Source organism: Chiloscyllium punctatum, chromosome 7, assembly GCF_047496795.1.
Source record: "Chiloscyllium punctatum isolate Juve2018m chromosome 7, sChiPun1.3, whole genome shotgun sequence".
Taxonomy (NCBI): domain Eukaryota; kingdom Metazoa; phylum Chordata; class Chondrichthyes; order Orectolobiformes; family Hemiscylliidae; genus Chiloscyllium; species Chiloscyllium punctatum.
The window spans coordinates 19,491,981-19,507,989 of record NC_092745.1 but is presented as its reverse complement, the minus strand read 5'-3'; the positions used below and the strand labels follow the sequence as shown (position 1 = coordinate 19,507,989).

General features: G+C 45.5%; 1 gene segment (V, D, J or C); it reads right to left on the bottom strand.

Moving 5' to 3' along the window:
• Positions 1-1,808: 1,808 nt before the first annotated feature.
• On the bottom strand, positions 1,809-14,693 carry LOC140479414 (Ig kappa chain V region Mem5-like). The segment is given in 4 exon segments: positions 1,809-2,651; positions 13,624-13,656; positions 14,142-14,441; positions 14,627-14,693. Coding segments are annotated over 4 exon segments (711 nt in total).
• Between the last annotated feature and the right edge of the window lie 1,316 nt (positions 14,694-16,009).

Genomic DNA, 16,009 nt, shown 5'->3' with positions numbered 1-16,009 from the left:
GTGTGGGGGTTTAAAAAAAGAAAAAAAAGAACAAGAGTTAAAAAAAATAAAAAAAGAAGAAAAAATAAAAAAATAATAAAAGAGGAGTGTCTTAATCCCTACCCTCCCATTCACTGTTTTGCTCACACAGCATTGCCCTTTGATGTGAACGGCAGTGCTTTTCACTGGCCGCTTGAGTGTTTTCCTATCTTCCTGGTGGTGGAAATTGAATAAAGATTTGTACACCTGGTGTCTTTCATTGTGTCTCGCACCTGCACACACACACACACACACCATGGGTGCTGGGGAAAAATAAGCACGACCACAGTTGGGCGGTAGTGTGGGGGTTAAAAAAAACAGGCGCGTCAGGGGTTCTGATCATTCTGAGAGCTGGCTCTAAGGGAGTTGGATCAGTGTCAAGGACTCTCCACATGGAAGGAAGAGAAAATAAAGAGGAGTGTCAGAAGGACTGATGAGTCATATATCTGACTCTGAATAACAACCTTCCAACCAACCCCCCCCCCCTCCTTCTGTCACCCTCAATCTCCCCATGCTTCCTCTTGTTTCCCCTTCGATCCAGCTTGTGCTGCCTTTGGGAGAGGTTGGCCTTCCCTCCATCACCCAGGAATAGGTCATCATTCCAGAGCATTCGCACTTTTAACCTGAGTGTCATCACAGCTGAGGCTGGGGGAGAGAATGTGGCACCTTCATGGTGGTCATACCTGTCATTAATCCACCGCAACCTCTCTTGGGGCTGCAAGAATTCAACCTCCCACCCTCAGACAGCTCCCCTCCCTGGAAGGTAATATTGCTGCACCAAGTTTTGAGTTAATTTACCACTGAAATGTGACTATGGGAAGCCAGCATTGGCTGGGCAGGCACCCATGACTCCTCTGGCACTGGATTCAAAAAATGTCCTTGGAATTGATCATCACATTCTGGCGCACAGTGCCCACTGCCTCTGAAATCCCTCACTTACCGAGACTACACTCTCAGTATTCACCTTTCTCAGCTGTCATCTCAATTTACTCTAAATTCTGTGTCCAATGATCCTGCCCTTCCAGCTACCCAATGAAGGAGCAGCACTCCGAAAGCTTCTACTTCCAAATAAACCTATTTGACTATAACCTGGTGTTGTGTGCTTTTTAACTTTGGCCATCTGAATGAGCTGCCATCTCAGACTGAATCAGCTGAACTGTTTTTCATTCATGGTTTGAGAAGATGAAAGCCTGATCTTCAATCCCCAGCACAAAGCCCATTCTCAATCCATAGCTCGGAGACATATACCTCAGAGAGACACCTACAGGCTGCACTCAGTCATACACACACTCTGTGAGACAGGCAGCACTGAGTAACACACTCACACTCCATGCTGCGGACAGGTGTCTCACTGAATGTGGGTGTGTTACTGAGCGCTGTCTGTGGTGTGTCTCTGAGGAACACACCCACACTCAGAGAGACATCTAAAGGCAGAATTCGGTTAAACACTCACACTCAGAGAGAGCACACAGCCAACAATGTCTGTGATTGGCCGAAGATTATTTCAGGGGCTATCCGACATGCAGCAGAGAATGCACAGTGCGATCCCATCAGCTGGGCATGGACCAACAAAGTGAAGAGGGAATACATCAGATTGTACTTATTTATTCCTAACAATTTTCTCTTTTTTTGGAATCTACATAAATTCCTGACCAAAGGGATCATTTGAAAATGATTGATGATTGTAATTGATTGACAGGCCAAGTAACCAATTGTGACCATGACCTGCTGAAATTCAGCCAATCAACTGGGGTGGAAGTCAGCTATTTCCAAAGCAAACAGAGACAGAGACTGATTCTTCACCTTTATTCCCTTTTCCACATTCACATTGACAGAAAAAAGAAACTGGAATTAATAGCCCAGACAGAGGAAGCTGCTCAAATTCACAGCCACAATGCAGCTTGAGGAAAAAACTTGGAGAGACTTTCTCAATAACATGAGAATCCTGTCCCTTTAAACAGTGATAAAACCTTAAATTGGAACTGGAGGCTGAGCAGGAAAGAGATCTGGTTTACTGAAGCAGAGACTTCTGAGGTTCACATTGGCTTGTCCAGCTGTCATCACAAGGCAATCCTGTCCCCATCAAACACTCCCAGGACAAGGACAGTATGAGGTTTGACACAGTGTAAAGCTCTCCTGCCGCTCCCCCAATGACCTGCTTTAACTTCCAAACCTCAGAGGTTTCTCTGAGCAATCCTGAGAAGGAAGTGAGTTGAAATTCAGATCTGACAATGACCTTTGTCCTGCCAGCTCAGCCCTGTTCTATTTAAAGTTGTGTCTCCTCTGTGGACTGTCTCAAACACTCTACACACATTCTGATCTCCTGATACTCTTGCTGAGGGGAGAGGGGAGAGTCACGTGGGTGAGGGCACAGGAGAAGCGAGCGTTGGACTCCCAGTCAGACCCAGAGAGGGTCAGCAGGCTGCTGACACTGTAGGTGCTGTCCGCAGCTCTCAGGTAGTTGCTGGTCTGAACCCCGTCCGAAATGACTGCACCATCCTTCTTCCACTGCACCTCCAGCTCATCAGGATAGAAGTGATTGGCAAGGCAGACCAGGGTGGCAGTGCCCTTGGCATTGACCTGCTCCGGGGAGGGAGGCAGCAGGGTCAGCTTGGGCTGAGAGTTGTCACGGCCTGAAAGACAAGAGAAACAATCTTAATCCCTACCACTGGAAGGGAATTCAACCCTTCACTGTCGATACAATCATTTGAATATTTGTAGTCAATACAGAATAAACCCAACAAACGACCAGGCATTGTTCAAATTGCTTCGTGGGATGTGAGTGTCACTGGCAGGGCCAGAATTTATTACCCATCCCTAATTGCTCCAGAGAAAGTGATGGTGAAGCAGCAGAGAGAGAAGGGACAGTTTTGGACCATTGTTTATAAAATGAATGTGGGCAGCTGGAAGGGCTGTCAATGGGGGAGCATTTTCGTGACAGTGCTCAGATTGAGAGTAGGAATGCAAATGGAGAACCATGGAGCAAGTGTAAAAGTTTTCATTTTACTCAACTGTGTGGTGTTTTGGTAAAAGTGGATCGGAACAAGCGGCATTGTGGGAAATCAGTGTCAAGACAATGGGAGCCCTCGAAGGACGAGACAGAGATTGTTCAGATTCTGTTCCCACAATGAGTAAGGGTGGGACTTTCAGATCTAGACCAAATGAACAAGAGGATTGGGGGTCATGTGCTGACATGGATTGGGAACTGGTTGGTCGACAGGACAGGAAGAACGAGTCTTTTTCTGAATGACAGGTAATTACAACTTACGGTGCCACAGGGGTCAGTCTTTGGTACTCAGTTATTCATAAATTATAATAATACAATCATCGAGTCAGAGAGGCCCAAAAGGCCCATCAGCCCATTGTGTCCATACTGGTCATAAAACAACAACCTAATATTTCTCATCCATTTTACTCGCATCAGGGAATGAGATGCAGTCTGTGTTCAATAAAGAATTAGATATCGTTCTTCGGATTAAAGGGATCAAAGGATTTGGGGAGAAATCAGGAACAGGGGACAGTGTTGGATGATCAGCCATGATCATATTGAATGGTGGAGCATGTTTGGGGGCCGAATAGCCTACTGCTGCTCCTAGTTTGGATGTTTCTATCTCTTTCTCAGATAATGAAGGAATGTCTCTTGTCAATTTGAAGCTGCAAGTCAAATGTTTGTGGAGGTGGAAGATGTGGCCATGGTGATTAATGCAGGTCGGTAAGGTGGTAAGAAGACACATGGGATAAACTGTTCTTCATTTTCCCTTGATGGAATGAGGGCATTGCTGGATCAGCAGCATTTATTGCCCATCGTTAATCACCCAGAGGGCAGTTTAGAGTCAACCACATCGCTGTGGGTCTGAGGTCACATGGGAAGGATGGCAGTTTCCTTCCCTGAAGGACATTAGGGAATCAGATGGCATTTTCGTGAAAATCAACGATGGTTTCATGGTCGTCATTAGACTCTTTATTCCAGATTTTTTTTTGATTGAATTTGAATGCCACCATCTGCTGGATTCTAACCCTGGTCCCCAGAACATTATCTGGATCTCTGGATTAACAGTTCAGCAATAACACCATAAGACCATCACCTCCCTTACCTCATTATTGGTTGACAGCGAAAGCAAGACGTTCGTTTATTCTGCAACTGGATAAAACCCCAATTAGAGCACAGTGAGGGAACAGTGTATGGTTCTGGTCACCACATTACAGGAAGGATGGGATTCCATTAGAGATGTGGACAGATGAGGAGTTTGTCTGGAATGGGGACTTTGAGCTTTGAGGAATGATTGGTTTGGCTGGAAGTGTTTTCTTTGGAACAGAGGTAGCTGAGGGGAGATTTGATTGTGGTGTGTAAAATGATGTGGGGCCTGGACAGAGTGGGTGGGAAGGACTGATTTCCACCAGCACAGAGGGCAATAACCATGGGGAGAGATTGAAATCAGTTGGGGGCAGGGTTAGAGGGGAGTTGAGGGCATTTGCTTTCACCCAGAGGCTGGTGGGATGTGGGACTCACTGTCCGAAAAGGTGGGAGAGGCAGAAACACTCATCACATTGAGAAAAAGCTTGGATATTCACTTCAAACAGTGAAACCTCCAGAGTTATGGATCAAGAGCTGGAAAGTGGGATGGAGCTCGATATCTCTTTAAGAAACCTCCGGTCACCCAGAGATCAGGAGACATGTATCCGAGAACATTGAGGCAGAATCGGATCCACACACTTGTGGAAAGAGTTACATTGGGGTGTCTGTGTAGAAGTTTCTAGATTACATTTCAAACCGTACTGCACACAGCTGGGCTGAGGTCAAGGGTGAGACTGCAAAGAGTCTCAGTGTCCTTTGGGTCACTGCTCCTAATGACCCCATGCCCCCGGAAGGTGAGAGTGCACAGACAATGGGTGAATGTCCGGATCAGGAGACTTCACTCTTAAAGAAAGACTTGCATTTGTGTAGCGCCTGTCGCAACTCAAGATGTCCCAATGGATCTTTCCAGCAGACTGTGCAGAGCAAGATCCCAAACACAGTATGATAAATAGCAGAGAAATAGATTTTTTGTGATTTTGATGGGGGGATAAATATTGATCAGGGACACCGGGGATTCTGCCTGCTCTTCATCCAACAGTGCCATGGAATGGCATCTTTCACAACTGAAAGACTCCCAGTTCATCCAAAAAAAAGAAGAATAGTTCACTGAAAGTGAAGTTGCAGGTCGGTGGGCGGGGGTGGGGGGGGGGGGGGGCGAGGGGGAGTTGGGGGTGTCGTGACAAAGTCATTTGGTTTACTTTCCTTTATTGGTCAGTGCATTGAGTATTGGAGTTGGGAGCTGTTGCGGCTGTACAGGACGTTGGTTTGGGCACTTTTGGAATACTGTGTGCAATTCTGGTCCCCCTGCTGTAGGGAAAATGTTGTGAATCTTAAAATGATTCAGAAAAGATTTACAAGGATGCTGCCAAGGTTGGAGGGTTTGAGCTATTGGGAGAGGCTGAATATGCTGAGGCTGTTTTCCCTGGATCTTTGCAGGTTGATGGGTGACCGTATAGAGGTTTATAAAATCATGAGCGGCATAGATAAGGTGAACAGAGAAGATATTTTCTCCAGAGTGGGGGAGTCCAGAACTGGAGGGCAGAGGGTGAAGGTGACGGGGAAAGATTTCAAAGGGACCAAAGGGGCAACGTTTTCATTCAGAGGGTGTTAAATGTATGGAATGAGCTGCCAGAAGAAGTGGTGAAGGCTGGTACAAGTACAACATTTAAAAGGCATGCATATGTAAATAGGAAGAGTTTAGAGGGATATGGGCATCAATCCAGCCCTTAACATTTCAGGCTCTTCCAAAGATATTTACAGACAGTTTTGTTTGACAAGCAGTCACAGTTGCAATGTCAGGAACGTGGCAGCCAGTTTCTACACAGCAAGATCCAACTAGAAGCAATGAGATCAAAGAGCATTAATGATGTTGGATTATGATAAATATTGGCCTGATTAGATTCCCTACAGTGTGGAAATAGTAGTTCAGCCTGACAAGTCCACATCAACCCTCCGAACAGCAGCCCAATGAGAAACTTTCCGTACATTTATTCCTGACTATTTCACCAAACACTGTAGGGAATTTAGAACGGCCAACTCATCTGACCCGCACATCTTTGGACAGTGGGAGGAAACCAGAGCACCTGGGGGGAACCCACACAGCCACAGGGAGAATGTGCAAACACCACACACACAGTTTCCCAAGGCAGGAATTAAACCCGATCCTTGGTGCTGTGAGGTAGCAGTACTACCTCTGAGCCACCATGCCTGAAGTCAACACAACGATAAAGTAATTTGGTTCACTTGGATGGAAAATGAGAAAACAGAAGGTGAAGGAGAAGGTACGATTGATGGTTAGCGATGGGATTGATTGTTACCAGAAAATAAAAGATAGGGATGGATTTTTTCAATATCAAAGGAACTAAAGAAGTGCAGGGAAAATCAATAACAGAACAAACTTAAAGGGTTTGTATCTAAATGCACGAAGCATTCAGAGTAAGGTAGACAAAGTGACGCCAAAAAATCCAGGTAAATTGAGTGTCCAAGGAATTTAAACTAGTTAAAGTGGGGAAGGGCTCAGGAGAGGTTATTCAAGATTCAAGAAGATGTACGAGGACAGAGAGTACAGAAAGGAACAAGAGTCGAACATCAAGCCCAGCAGATAAGAGGACAATGATGGGAATGAGGGCAGTCAATGCAGGACTGAGGGTGTTGTACTTAAATACACACAGTATACACAATGCGCTCGTAGTGCAGATTGAAACTGGCAGGTAGGATGTTGTGGGTATCACAGAGACATAGCTGTAAGGGGATCCCGGCTGGGAACTAAATATCCAAGGATACATGTCCTATCAAAAGCTCAGTCAGATGGTCATAGGGGGAAGAGTTGCCTTGTTAGTGTGAAATAAAATTCAATCAATAGCAAGAAGTGATCGACAGTCAGAAGGTGTAGAATCTGTGGGAATATTTGAGGAACCGCAATAAAGAATCTGATGCAGGTTATGTTCAGTTCTCCAAGCCATAATCAGGGTGTGGGGAATAAAATCAATCAGGACACAGAAAAGACATAAACTAAATGTCAGGGTAGACCTCAATGGATAGATGGACTAGGTAGTGCGTCTAAAGAAAAGGATTTCAAGGAATATCCAAGAGATGGTTTTTGGAGCAGCTTGTGGTTGAGCCACTATGCAACAGGCAGGTTTGGATTTAGTGATCTCTAATGAGGCAAACCTGATTAGTGAGTTTAAGGTGAAAGTATCCCTGTGGATAAGGGACCATAATATGATGGAATTCCACCTGTAGCTTGAGAGGGAGAAGCTACAATCAGATGAAACTGTATTTTAGTTGAGTAAAGGGAACTACAAAGACATGAGGAAGGAGCTGGCCAGGGTTGATTGGAAGGGGAGCCGAGCAGGTAAGATGATGGGGCAGCAAACCGCAGAGTTTCTGGGAGTAATTCAGGAAGTAGAGTAGGAATTCATCCCAAAAAAGAAGGAAAAACATACTCAGGGGAGGACAAGGCAATCACGGCTGATAAGGGAGGTCTAGGACAGCATAAAAACAAAAGAAAAGGCATCCAATGTGCTGGAGAACAGTGGGAAGTCAGAGAATTAGGAAGTCTTTAGAAACCTACAGAGGATAACGAAAAAAGCATTAAGGGTGGAGAAGGTGAAATGTGGGGGCATGCTCGCCAGTAATACAAAAGAAGATTGCAAGAGTTTTAGCAGATATATAAAAAGGAAGAGGGAGGCAAAAATAGACATTGGATCACTGGAAAGTGAGGTTGGAGAAAGAATAGCAGGAAATGATGGAATAGCCAAGGAATTGAATCGGTACTTTGCATCAGTCTGCACCATGAATAACACCAGTAGCATTCCAATACTTCAAGACTGTCAAGGGCAGAGGGGAGTGTAGTGTCCATTACTAAGGAGGAGGTACTGGGGAAGCTGAAAGGTCTGAATATGATAATTCACCCAGTCTGGATGAACTACACCCGTGTGTTCTGAAGGAGATCACTGAGGAGAGTGTGGAGGCATTGGTGATGATCTTTAAGGATTCAATGGAGTCAGGGTGTGGAGGTGGAGATTTGGTGGGGGTAAGGGATTAAAAAAATGGCTCACATACCAACCCTGCTTAAGAAGGGAGGGAGGTAGAAGATGGGACATTATAGGCCAGTTAGCCTGGACTCAGCTTTTGGTAAGATTTTAGAATTCAATTGAGGGATGAAATTGCAGAGGACTTGGAAGTGCAATGTTAAAATAAGGCTGAGACAACACGGTTTCATCAAGGGGAGGTCATGCCTGGCAAATCTGTTAGAATTCTTTGAGGAGGCACTGAGCCAGTCAGACAAAGGAGAGTCCGAGGAAGTAATGTATTTGGATTTTCAGAAGGTATTTGACGTAAGATAAGCACCCATAGTGTTAGGGGCAATATACTGGCATGGACTGAGGACTGGGACTGGCAGGTTGGTATAAAGCAGAGAGTGAGGAAAGATGGCAGCTGTTGACGAGTAGAGTTCTGCAGGTGTCAATGTTGGGACCATAACTATTCACGTTATACATGAACAATCTGGATGAAGGAAGTGAAGACATTGTTGCTAAGTTTGCAGGTGACATGAGATAGGTGGAGGGACAGGTAGTGTTGAGGAAGTGGCAAGGCTGAAAAAGGTCCTGGAGAGGCTCGGAGAGTGGGCAATGAAGTGACAGATAGAATACAAGAAGGAATGCAAAGACTGTTTGCTAAATGAGGAAAGCCTTTGGAAATCTAAAGCAGAAACCTCATTCAGGTTTCCCTTCAGGTGAACAGGCAGGTCCAGTTTGTGCTTGGGAAGGTAAATGAAATGTTCGCATTCATTTCAATAGGGCTAGAATACAAGGGCAGAGATGTACTGCTGAGGCTGTGTAAGGCTCTGGTCAGACTGAATTTGGAATATTGTGAGCAGATTTGGGACCCATATTCTAAGAAACAATGTGCTGGCATTGGAGGGATTTACAAGAATGATAATGGGGATGAAGGGCTTGTCATTTAAGGCATGGTTGAGGACTCTGGGTCTGTACTCGATGGAGTTTAGAAGGATGAGGAGGAATCTTATTGAAATTTACAGAATTCTGACAGGCCTGGATAAAGTGGATGCAGAGAAGATGTTTCCAAAAACAGGAGACACTCAGTAACCAAGGCACAGCCTCAGAATGAAGGGCCGACCCATTAGAGCTGTGATGAGGAGGAATTTCTTCAGCCAGAGGGTGGTGAATCTGTGGAACTCATTGCTACAGAGGGCAGTGGAGGCCAAGTCACTGAGTGTATTAAAGACAGAGATAGATAGGTTCGTGATTGTTAAGGGGATGGAAAGTTCCTGTGGAGCAGGCAGGAGAATGGGGGTGAGAATCAAATCTGCAAGGATCAAATGGCAGAGCAGATTCAATGGGTGAATGAGTGATTTCTGCTCCTATTTCTTAAAGTCTTCTGGAGAGTTTCCCCAAAACGCTGGAACACTGAACCCACTGGACTGTGAGCCCTGCTGTAGCTGTTTGTCATCAGAACATTGTCAACAGATAACCAAAGAGTGGAGAGAGTGTGCATTTAGATGGGAACTTCAGAATGCTTCCCAGCTCCTGGAATACCACGAGAGCAGGAGGTGTGGTCAGTGACAGCATTTGGAGCTCCGGGTTTCGGAGCTTGAGCAGCAGCTGGTGTCAGTGCGGAGCGTCCGTGAAGCTGAGAGCTCCGTGGAGAGCACGTTTCTAGATGTGGTCACTCTGCAGCTTCAGAGTATGCAGGGAGAGAGGGAATGGGGGAGCAGCAGACAGTCCAAAAGAACCAGGCAGCTAGTACAGGAATCCCCAGAGTGCCTCCCACTCTCCAACTAGGATTCAGTTCAAAATCCTGATGAGAATGATCGTTCATCTGGGGAGTGCAGCCAGAGACATGTCCCTGGCCCCACGGTGGGGGGCTCAGCTGTACAGGAGGGGACAAGGAAGACTGGAAGAGCGATACTGAGAGGATATTCGAGAGTGAGGACAATCAATAGGTGTTTCTACAGCTGCAGATGGGAATCCAGGATGGTGTGTTGTCTCCCTGGTGCCAAGGTCAAGGATGTCACTGAGCGGCTGCAGAGCACCCTGAGGGGAGAGGGGGAACAGGCAGCAGTCGTAGACCGCATTGGTCCCAGTGATGGATGGAGAAAAAGGAACATCGTCCTGCAGTCAGAAGTTCGGGAGCTCTGGAGGGAATAAGCAGCAGGAACTCAAAATGAGGAATCAGGAGGTGAACACAGGTGACTGTGAGGCTGGAAAGAGGATCCCTGAGGGAGTGCATTAGATTCTTGTGAGGTGGTTTACTCGTGCTATTAGAGAGGGTTTAAACTAACTTGGCAGTGCTGTGGGAGCCAGGAGGGAATGTCAGAGAGGAACACAAAGGAACACAGAATCCTCAGTGCAGTCAATAAGTCACCTCCCAGTGGGAAGGATGTGGAGGAATACAAATGCATGAATTTACAGAGACCTGCAAATATGATAGACTTGTTATAAATGGGCGGGAGGTCTTTAGTTTCTGAATATAGACTGGGATATTCAGGTGAATTTTCAGGTGGCATCAGTGGCGCAGTGATGCCTCAGGTGGGGCAGCACGGTGGCTCAGTGGTTGGTACTGCAGCCTCACAGTGCTAGGGTCACAGGTTCGATTCCAGCCTTGGATGACTGTCTGTGTGGAGTTTGCACATTCTCCCTGTGTCTGCGTGTGTTTCCTTCGGGTGTTCTGGTTTCCTCCCATTGTCCAAAGATGTGCAGGTCAGGTGAATTAGCCATGCTAAATTGCCCATAGTGTTAGATGCATTACTGACAGGGAAATGGATCTGGGTGGGTTACTCTTCGGAGGATCGGTGTGGACTTGTTGGGCCAAAGGGCCTGTTTCCACACTGTAGAGACTCTAATCTAATGATTGGCAGCGAAGAAGGCTGTCTAAGAATACAATGGAATCTTGAGCAACTGGGCCAGTGGGCTGAGGAATGGCAGATGGAGTTCAATTCAGATAAATGTGAGTGCTGTATTTTGGTAAGACACAAGAGATGGGTGAGATCCCAAAAAAATATTTCAGGTCAGCATTTATTGCGGAGAAAGCGAGGGGATTTGGAAAAATAGTGATGTCTTGAAAAGAGATCACACACAAAAGAGGAGACGCTCAAGATCTGAAAACTCACAAAGGTAGGAGATAAACCGTAGGACCTGATCATGTGTATCCCAGAGCATTGTGGGAAACTAGGGAAGAGACTGCTGGGCTCCTTGCTGAGAAATGTGTATCACTGACAATCATGGGTAAGGTGCTGGAGAACCAGAGAGGTTGGCTAATGTTATGCCATTATTTAAGAAAGACTGTAAGGAAAAGCCAGGGGAACCATAGACCAGTGAGCCTGATGTCAGTGCTGGGTAAGATGTTGGAGTGGATTCTGTGGGATAGGATTTACATTCTTTGGATAATCTATGTGGTTTTATGCATAGGAAATCATGTCTCCTGAATTTGATTGAGGAGGTGACAACGAAGATTGATGAAGACAGAACAGTAGAAATAGTCTATATGGACTTCAGTAAAGTTTTTGACAAGGTTCCACATGATAGACTGGTTAGTAAGGTTAGACCACATGGGATCCAGGGGGAGTGAGCCGTTGGGATAAAAAAAATTAGATTGAAGAGAGGACACAGAGAGTGGTGGTAAAAGGTTGCTTTTCAGACTGGAGATCTGTGAATAGCTGTGTGCCACTAACATTGGTGCTGGGTTCACTACTTTTATCATTTAAAGATATGATTTGGATGTGAATATAGGAGTTACAGTAAATTTATAGATGATATCAAAATTGGTGAGATAGTGGATAGTAAAGAAATTCATCTCAGGGTACAGCGGGACCTTTATCAGATGGGGAAATGGGCAGAGGTGTGCCAAATGGAGTTCAGTTTAGATAACTGTAGGATGTTGCATTTTGGAAAGGCAACCCAGGGCAGAACTGATACAGTGGTAGGGCCCTGTGGGGTGTTGCTGAACAAAGAAACCTCAGAGTGAAGATGCAAGTGCGTTATTACTTGAAAGTGTGGTCACAGGTAGACAGGGTGAAGAAGAAGTTGTTGAGTACACTTGCCTTTATTGATCACTGCTTTGAGTATAGGAGTTGGAACATCATGTTGCAGCCATACAGGAGATTAGTGAGGCCACTTTGGAAATAGTGTGAACAATCATGATCACCTCGCAAGAGTAAGGATGCTGTTAAACTTAAAAAGCTGCAGAAAATACTTACAAGAACATGGCCAGGAATTGGAGGGTTTGAGCTATAGGGAAAGGCTGAAGAAACTGGGCCTATTTTTCATGCAGCATCGATGGCCTAGGGGTGACCTTATAGATGTTTATACAATCATGATGGGAACATGAATAGTAAGGGTTTTGAGGGATGGAAGCCAAATGCTGGTTAATACGATGAGGTCAGTCTAGGATATCTGGTTATCATGGACAAGTTGAACTGAAAGGTCTGTTGACTCCATGACTATGAGAGGCTGGAAAAGTTGAGACTTTTTATTCTGACGCTTAAGAGTATGAGAAGTGAACTTATAGATGTTTATAAAATCATGAGGGCCATAGAAAATGTGAATAATTCGGGAAGAAGGTGAAGTTTTGTAGAAATGGCAAAAAAATTCCTGAAAATCAATCCAGGGATGAGGAACATCAGTTATACAGATTGATTGGAGAATTTGGGACTGTCTTCTTCGGAGAAGGTTGAGAGGAGATTTGTTTGAGGAATTAAAACCATGAGGGGCCTGGACAGAGTAAATAGGGAGAAAATGTTTCCAATTGAGAAAGGATTGAGACCAAGAGACCACAGACTGAAAGTAATTAGTGAAAGTAGCAAAAGTGAGATGGGGAACAACATGTTCAGCCAGTGAGTTGGTTAAGGTGTGGAATGCACTGCCTGAGAGTGTGGTGGAGGCAGCTTCAATTGAAACATTCCGAAGGGAATGAGACTGTTATTTGAAAAGGAACAATGTGCAGGGTGACAGGGAGAAGGCAGGAGAATGACACTCTGTAAATTGCTCATTCAGAGAATCAGTACAGACAGGATTGGTGGAATGCCTCCTTGTGCACAGTAACAATTCTGCGATTGTGTGATTGAGCAGAGTTAAAGCTGGGGGAGGTGGGAGCTCGGTGTCTCACTGTGCTGCTGCTGGTGCTGCTGCTGCTGAGGTCAGTGAGATCAGAGACTGGGACAGGGAGCCAGAGCTCACATCAAACTCTGCTCGTGTCTGTCACACTGAGACTGACAGGAGGCTACTCACTGATTTCACTCCATGCTGCAGGAATGGGACCACAGGCTGCAAATGGACAGAGCTCCTTCACACGGTGAGTAAAACTGACTGACTTATATCTTGCTGCTTAAAGGGGGCAATGGGACAAAAGAAATACAGCTGGACACCCTGTTCGACACAGTGCTCCTCAATCAACCATTTCATTCACTGCAGCTCCCCAATAACACCTTCAACAATTCAGCAACATTATTTTAGAAAGTGTGTTTCAGTATTGACAGGGTTAATAACGGAGGATTGAGGTTTACTTACTCAGTCTGAGCTTGGTTCCTTTACCGAATGTGAACCACAGTGAGAGCTCCCAGTGCAGAGGCTGTACAAAAACCTCTACTCTCTGCTTCCCCCAATCACTCTCAACCTCTCCCTGTCTCCCAGTCTCTCGTTCACTCTCAACTACTTTCTAACCCTCTCTGTCTCTCTCTCATTCATGTGTCTTTCTGTCTCTGTCTCTCTCTGTGTCCAGCGGGTCTTGGGAGCTTTATGAAATTATTTTTCGATATTAAATCTTCACACGTGGCCATGGAGTGTAAGAGGGAAACTTGAGGCCTTCAAGTGAGTGGTGGACAGCACAGGGACTGGAGTGTGTAGTGGACAATGACAATCCCAGCATGGGGTAATTTGTTCAGTTTCATTTATATCTAATTGTGGACGTGTCATTTCAGACTGTGTGTCCATTATTATACATTTTATATAACTGATTCATGTGTCAGTGCACGAGGTGGTGCTGTGTGTCTTGAGGTTTTTGTATGGCTTTGTATCACTGTGTAGAGTGGAGCTGCTATAGTAGTGGTTCTGACAATAATAGTCAGCGACATCCTCATTCTGAACGTTGCTGATTGTCAGGGTGAAACTGGTCCCTGATCCACTGCCGGTGAATCGATCAGAGACTCCTGTGAATCGATTTGTTGCAGAATAGATCAGGAGAGAGGGTTTCTGACCTTCTCGCTGCTGGTACCAAGCAAGGTAGCTGCTAATACTTTGACTGGCCGTACAGGTGATGGTTGCGGTCTGGCCCAGTCCCACTGACAGCACTGGGGGAGACTGGGTCATGGTGAAGTCCCCATTGATACCTGAGGGGTCAGAGAGAAACACAGTGAAGTCAGAACTGTCACAGAAAGAGCCGGTCAAATGAGATATTGTCGGAGACACTGAGCATTGCTCTTGTTTCAACATTTTCCCTTCAATCACAAGTCAGTGGAATTGGAGTGAAATGGAGAGCAGCTAAAGATTCAAGTATAAGGAGAGAGATTTGTACCTGCGACACAGAATGCCAGGGGCCAGATCAGCTGGATGTGTGAAATCATGGTGTGTGCTCCTGTCTCTGTGCCTGGTTCCTGATAAACTCTCCCTTCACTGGGCTCTGCTTTATAAAGCTGCAGCCTGTGAGAGTCTGACTGGGTGTTCCTCAATATGTAAATGGCATTAGGCAGAGAGAGCCACGTCAGCACCTCACACTTCCTCTTCTCTCTCTCTCTCTCTCTCTCTCTCTCTCTCTCTCTCTCTCATCCTTCCTTTTCATACTTCCTTTCTCCCTTTTCCCTTTTTTCTCTATCTCATCTTTCTCTTGTATATATTCATGTTATTCGTTTACTTTCTCCCTCTCTTTCTATTTCCGTCTCCGTCTCCGTCCTCTCCCAATTATATAACCATTTATATCTTTCCCTTTTTCCATGTATGTTTGACACTCTGTTTATCTCCCTTTCCTTCTGTGTTGGTTGGTCTCTCTCTCTCTTTCTTATCATTCATTTTTCCCCTTCACTTATATGACTAACTATTTCCTCACTCATGCTTTCCTATACCCTCAATCTCTAATTGCCTCACTCTATCTTTGTCTGTCTCCCTCCCTCTGGTCGCTCTATAACTGATCTCTATAACAGGTGTTATTCCAGGAAAATGGAACAGTGAGTCCTGGGACAGCAATTAAATGCCTCGCCATCTCTCACTCAATCTCACAATGTACACTTGCGGCCTCTCTCTCTCTCTCTCTCTCTCTCTCTCTCTCTCTCTCTCTCTCTCTCTCTCTCTCTCTCTCATATATCTTATATCTTCTGTTTCTCTCTCAATCAGAAGTTCAATTACGTGACTAGCATTTAATAAGTCTGTACTGGTCATCAATGCTCTAGCAACATCAATCCCAGCTTGGCATTGAGGGAGAGGATCAGCCATGGTCATATTGAATAACAGAGCAGACTCACAGGGCCAATCCCTAACCCGAACCTTAAGCCTAACCCTAACCCTAACCCGAGCCCTACTCCTGCTCTCTGTTTCTATCTCTGTATGTCTGTGTAATCTCTAACCTCTGCCCCTGGATATTGATCCCTCTATTCATGGAAAAAGTTGCCTTCCTGTCCACTCTATCCCTGCCCCTCATAATCTTTTTGCCCTTCAGCAGGTTCCCTCTCAAACTTCACTGCTCCAAGAAAAACAATCCTGGCCTTTCCAATCCTTCCTCATAGCTCACACCCTCCTGGGAAATCTTTGCACCCTCTTGAGTACAGTCATATCCTTCTCATAATTTGGTGACCAGGACCTGTCTGCGTGTCTGTCTCTCTCTTTCATGGATTGCCTTTACTCTTTGTCTCATACTTACTCTATCTCTCTCTCTGTCTCTCTCTCTCTCTCTCTGTCCGATCTGTCT